This window comes from Pteropus vampyrus, unplaced genomic scaffold (assembly GCF_000151845.1).
Source record: "Pteropus vampyrus isolate Shadow unplaced genomic scaffold, Pvam_2.0 Scaffold423, whole genome shotgun sequence".
Classification (NCBI taxonomy): domain Eukaryota; kingdom Metazoa; phylum Chordata; class Mammalia; order Chiroptera; family Pteropodidae; genus Pteropus; species Pteropus vampyrus.
Window position 1 is genome coordinate 422578 of NW_011889204.1, and position 6009 is coordinate 428586.

The following is a 6009-nucleotide window of genomic DNA, read 5'->3' on the forward strand; positions in this document are numbered from 1 at the left end:
GATTGGCTCTCCATACTGATTTCCACCCCTTCACCCATACTTTCTTCATCACCCTCCCCTCCAGCCCCACAGAGCGCCACCTAACCAGTGAGTAAGCTTCAGGGGAGGCAGGAGAAGGCTGGGCTCCTGCCCTTGGGTGGTCCTCAGTCAAGGGGAGAGTCTCAAGCAGGAAGCAGCTCTGTCGTCTATCCTTGGCCACGTCCACCCCCGTCACAGAGCTCCATCTTGTCAAGCCTGGGGCAATCGCCCAAGCTCGCCCCTTTCTCCCATCAGAGTTTTCTCTAAATCACCCTCTTCCCCCCACGACACCTTCCTTCCACCCGCCACTTGGTGGTGGGACCTCTTATCCCACAGGTAGAAGGTGGTTGCTTTCCCAAAACACCTTTCCCTTGTCTCATTTGTGACTTCTCACCCCACTCTCTCCATCTCGCAGAACCAGCCCACGATTTATCCTTCCAATCATTTGACTCTGTGGAGCAGCTGAGTCATCGAAGGCCTTAAGCTGTCTCTGCTGCTCCCACTTAGATCACTAGAGGGGCTGGAACCAAGCCGTGACTCAGTTGTTTTGTTTCCAGCCAAGAACTGCCAAACACCTGGTGCCCTCAAGATCGTTCCTCCATTCCTGGCTGACGCATTTTCTCCCTCCCAGCCACTGGAGAGGGACAGCTCTGTGGACAGGGCCCCCATGGCCAGATGCCACTGTGACCACAGCAGAGACGCAGGTAGGCAAGACAAACACCTGTTCCTTATTCTTCCTTATTCGCCTCTGGCTGAACCAAATCAAATCTGATTCTTTCTCATCGTTCACAAGGAAACGGTGAACAGCTCCCCAGTCTGTTCAAGAGAGCGAGACGATCACGGCTGGGATGTCCCCTCTCCCGGGCTTGTCTCCGTGGACTTGTCTCCGTTGCCTCTCCTCCCACAGGCCAGAGCTAAAACTCCATGCAATGGATACCCCGGTGACAATGTGGGAGGGACTGTCCACTTCCAGTCCTTGGCTTGTCTCCTTCCTTCTTTCCCCAGGTGTATCCTGTACCCTCATGGCTCTCAGGTGTCACCAACAGCTATCCGCTCTGTCCTCTCTGCATCCACAAAGTGTCCACAGCTTCACCACATCCTTGTCCACACCAGCCCCCTCGTTCTTCCGCAGGCTTCTCGTGGACGTGGAAAGGTTTAGCTGGCTTTCTAGGCCTTTCAAAAGCCCATAGGGAACTTGGGGCTCTCTGTGCATACTTGCTCTGCCCTGATCACCCCCACTTACTGTCATCTCTGCAAGGTTATTGACTAACAGAGCCTCAGAAGGGACTGGAAAGCCCCACCCCAGGATCCCCAAAGTAAAAAGGAGCTTGAGCCATCCCCACCACTTCGTCTCTGCTCAGGACCCCTCCTCCCATGACCAAGCCTCTTGTTCCTCTCTCCTAACTCCTCCCTCTCTTCCTTTCCAGAATTTCCTAGTCTAACAGAAAGAGAGGGGAGAGTTGGGAACAGCCTTGTTCAGATGGTCTTGTTTTCTTTCTCAATTCTTCTGCCTCATGATTTTTGGACTTAGAAATGAAGAATTCATCTGGTTCTTACATTTATCAGAAATCCCCCAAAACTGGGTGATTTATGTTGAGCTCTCTGGGTGTGGGCAAAAGGTCTTCGGGGCATAATGAACAAAGACAGCGTTCAATGAGCATCCGAAAGGACAATTCAACGCTCATTGTACCACGTATCATCCCTCCACATCGAAATCCTGGAACAGGTTGTCTGCTACTGGAATCGGGGCTAGGGTTTCCTTCCTCTGAGCAGAGCTTTCTTCCCTTAGCCCCTGGTAGTCACCGAATCCTGGAGGGACGGCTGGCCTCTGGAACGCTGATGGGCCATGATGCCCATACGAAACTCTTTGATGACAAAGTAGTAGCAGAAAACATCCAGGCAGCAGTTGATATTGGAGAAACACAGGGACAACTGCAAGAACAAGCTGATGTTCTGCCTAGCTCTGCACTCCACGATAAAGCCGTTCCTCACCAGGAACTGCAAGAAGAAACCCAGATGGACAGGAAGAAAAGAGACCACAAAGACAGCCAGACTGGACGCTATCGTCCAGATGCAGGCCCTCTGCTGGATCCATTCCTGGGTGTGGTTCCAACGGCTGACCAGAATGTAAATGCTCCTGAAGGAGCAGAAACCTATGACACCCATGGGAAGAAGAAAGCCAAATACCTCGAAGGGGATGAAGACCTTGGCACTCCAGGTGCCATCGGACATGTTGTGGAAGCACGTGTACTTTTCTACTTTCCCGTGGAAGTTGTAAATGGGGATACTCCCGGCCCACACCAGGACCCAGATGGCGCAGCAGATCCCGAAGATCTTCCTGGGGGACCGGCAGTGGCTGACCAGGAACGGGTACTGGATGGCCAAGAATCTGTCCAGGCTAATGAAGCAGATCGTGAAGACGCTGCCGTACATGCTGATAAAGTAGACACACTCCGCCAAGGTACAGAGGGATGGAAAGGGAGTCCGCACGTGGTCCAGGACCATCTTGAACGGGAGGGAGAGCACCAGCAGCAGGTCGAAGACCGCCAGGTTGATCATGTAGATGGAGGTGGCGGAATACTCCGACCACCTCCTCTTCAGGAAGGTGTGGAAGCCTCGGATGGCCAGCAGGTTGAGAAGCAGGCCCAGGAGGAAGGTGGGGATGTGGGTCGCCAGCCGCATGATTTTCATCAGCTCATCCACATCATGGAAGGAGCAGTTCTTGCTTTCGTTGAGCTGACTCATGTTCTTTCCTACATCAACGACAGAGTTGGTAGAGTTCATCTCACTCTCCAGAAGTGATTGATTCACACGGCTTTGTCAAGAATAAGAAACAATTCCCTTTCTCATACCGCAATTCATGTCATTAAATGACAATTAGAAACAACAGGAAAAAATTACCTTTAATCCTGCTGCCTGGATGTAACACTGTTACTTTTTCATATATATCATTCAGACTCTCTCTCATTCCGTAAACACACACACACACACACACACACACACACACGCACGCACGCACACACGCGCGCGCACACACGCATGCCTTTTCCTTTTATGAAAACAGAACTGTGCCTGAATATCTGTCCCTTTTTTTTCAATCAGAAATCCTTCTGTTAAAAGTAGTAACAGTGACACAAACCCTGACCCAAATCAGTTTAAGTAAAGAGAGAATTTCACATAATTGAAAACACAAAAATTAGGGCAGCACTGACTTGAGCTGCAGCTTGCTCAGGGATTCAAATACTGTTTCCAGGCCCCAGCTCCTCTTTGTACATTGTCCCTCTGCTCTCCCCGCCCACATTCCCAAAGGCTGGACAGAGTTGACCCTGCCTGACTCTATGGCTGGTCGCAGTCAGGGCATCACATTCCCCCAGACACAGTGACTGGTTCATTGGTTCAGAGATAAACGCGTGACCCACCCAGAGGCAATGAGAAATAAAGAAACTCTTCCTTGGGTTTCTAGGATAGGACTTGGGGCCCTTTCTGTGGGACTTTAAGTTGGGAAGATACGAAGTCTATAGTTGCTACAGCCTCTTGCTACTCTGAGGAGAAGACCAGACAGAAAATGGAGAAATAGGAAAGAAAGAACATCCTCGAAGAGAATGAAATGAGGGCTTAACGACTCCATAGGGCAAAGAAAGTTCTTTAGACAGGTAGAAAACTAGAACTGGTCTCAGGGACAAGAGGACCAAGGCTATAGGTGTGGCTGCACAGGGATGCTGGGGGCCGGCAGAGAAAGCAGGGTAGCTGGGGGCGGTGTCAAGTCAGGGCTTCTAATCAGGCCAAAGACAAGGGTCCAGGGTAGGCCCTGGCCAGGTCTTACCTAAAAGCCTGGTCACTTTGGGGGTTGGGGCAGGGCTGTATGCCATTGTGGGATTCTGCATCAAGGAAGCTGGCTGCTACAACAGCATACCATAAACTGGGTGGCTTATACACAACAGAAACTTATTTTTCATAGCTCTGGAGGCTGGAAGCTCAAGATCAGAGTGCAGCATACTCAGGTGAGGGCCCCCTTCTAGGTTGCAGATGACCAGCTTCTTGCTGTGTCCTTACATGGCAGAAAGAGGGCAAGAGAGAGCGCTCTGGGGTGTTTTATAAGGGCACTAACCTCATTCGTGGGAGCTCCGCCTTCGTGAGCTAGTCCCCTAACCAAAGTCCCCACCTCCTAATACCATCACACCGGGGGTCAGGGATTCAACATACGAATGAATATATATTCTACATAGTCAATAAGATATTCAAACAGTCCAAAAAAACAGACAAAAGACAGCAGCCTCCATCACACCCCAAGGCCTCAGTTGTCTTTTCTAGAGGCAACTATGGTTAACAGACTGTACATAATTTTTCCAGAAATGTTCCAAGTGTATATATATCATACTTGGAAATTTTAAAAAAGAGTCATACACATATATGCATGTACACGTATGACTCTTTTTAACGTTTGGAAAATATTAGACTCCCAGGTCTGTCCCTTACTTTTTCACCTTACAATGTTACTTGGAAATTGTTTCACATCAGCATCTATGATTCCACGCTTTTATTCCGATGGCGCCATTGCATCCCATTGTGTGGATACCCTACAACTCATTTAGCCAATAGCCTATTGATGAACCCTTAGGTTTCTTTCCTAGGGCTTTCCTGGGAAAGAAAATATCCACCATAAACATCCGGGTGACTTATTTCTTTGCTACAGAGCTATCGCTGAGGGAATTCCCATTCTTCTATTATGTCTTGTCATTTCAACTCCCTTGGGGGCCTTTGGGAAGGAAAGATTTGAGTATTTTTAAGATTCTATATAGAATGCCATTTCTAAACTCCAGCATAGATGCGAACTGGCAGGCTGCCTCCTTGCAACTAAATATGCCAAAATAGTCACAGGTCTGTTTTTAAAAAATAGCTAGAATAACTTGGAACCAACAAGGTAAATTTCAAAAAAAAATGATGAGAAAGTAGACAAAAACCTAATCCTGCTCTAACTGAAATGGGTTACAACACCATCGGCTTTAGAGAAGTCACTTTCAACATCAGAAATAGCAAAAAACCAAGCCCCACAAAGATAAGAGTGAAAAAAGTTCGTGTTTAAGGAGATTGAACAAGAATGCCAAAAAGGAACTCGGGGCAACTATTTGGGGCTGGGTCATGCTTAAGCAAACTCCATGGGTAACCCCGGCACATTGCTGTTGACGTGAAGACTAGAACTAAAGTGGTCAAGAAAAAGCATCTGTGAAAAAGAGAGAAAAATGGTCTGATGGAAAGCACATACTCTAGAATGCCAGGTCTTGCCTGAATTGACTGTACCGAGTGTACGTGTGGAAACAGATGGGATTTGGCTGTCAGCGTTTCCCAGTAGGAAGACCCTAACGGTCACATTTGAATTACTGACAAACAGCAAATGGGAACTTTTCAAAGGGTAATCTTTGAAGCCAGAGGAAGTACTCTATGAAACTGGCAAAAAGAAATTAGGTTAAAAAAATACTTCCAGTTAATGTCAGGATGAACAGAGAATCTGAAAAATTAATCCTCTGAATTCCCTCTGAAAGTTCAAGAAAACCATCTTTAAAAAAAATCTTAAAAAAAAAGATCAGGAACTTCACTGGAATAAGATAAAAAGACTTCAGGCTGCAGTAAGAGATCAAACAGTCTTTTTTTTTTTTTTTTTCAAAGTTGGGCTGCCAGTAAAATCCAGGTCACTTGTAGTTGGGGCCAGCAACCTCCCCCTCACTTAACCTGTTGCCTGGGGCCATTGAAAGCTCCTGCCCTGGCCAGTTCAGGGATCCACGCCAATCAACTGGTTGCAGTATGAGGTGAGTGGTTGGGAGGCTTGAGGAGCAGATGCTAAGACAGTATTAGACATTTGAAAGATTTATTAGAGGAAAGATCTGTGAAGGATAAAGGAAGAGGGAGTAGGAGCAGATAAGGAGAGGCTTCAGACCACAAAACAAGTCTGACACCTGTGGGATGAAAGAAGGAAGGAAGGACTGGGTAGAAAGA

General features: G+C 47.8%; 1 protein-coding gene across 1 annotated transcript in view; it reads right to left on the reverse strand.

The window, feature by feature from the left end:
- Nucleotides 1-1628: 1628 nt before the first annotated feature.
- The window catches only part of GPR55 (G protein-coupled receptor 55), a 16434-nt gene continuing 12053 nt past the window's right edge, over nucleotides 1629-6009 (reverse strand). The window contains exon 2 of the mRNA XM_011381036.2: nucleotides 1629-2771. Within this exon, the coding sequence (XP_011379338.1) occupies nucleotides 1804-2763 (960 nt within the window). The 5' untranslated portion in view covers nucleotides 2764-2771 and the 3' untranslated portion in view covers nucleotides 1629-1803. The remainder of the gene's footprint in view (nucleotides 2772-6009) is intronic.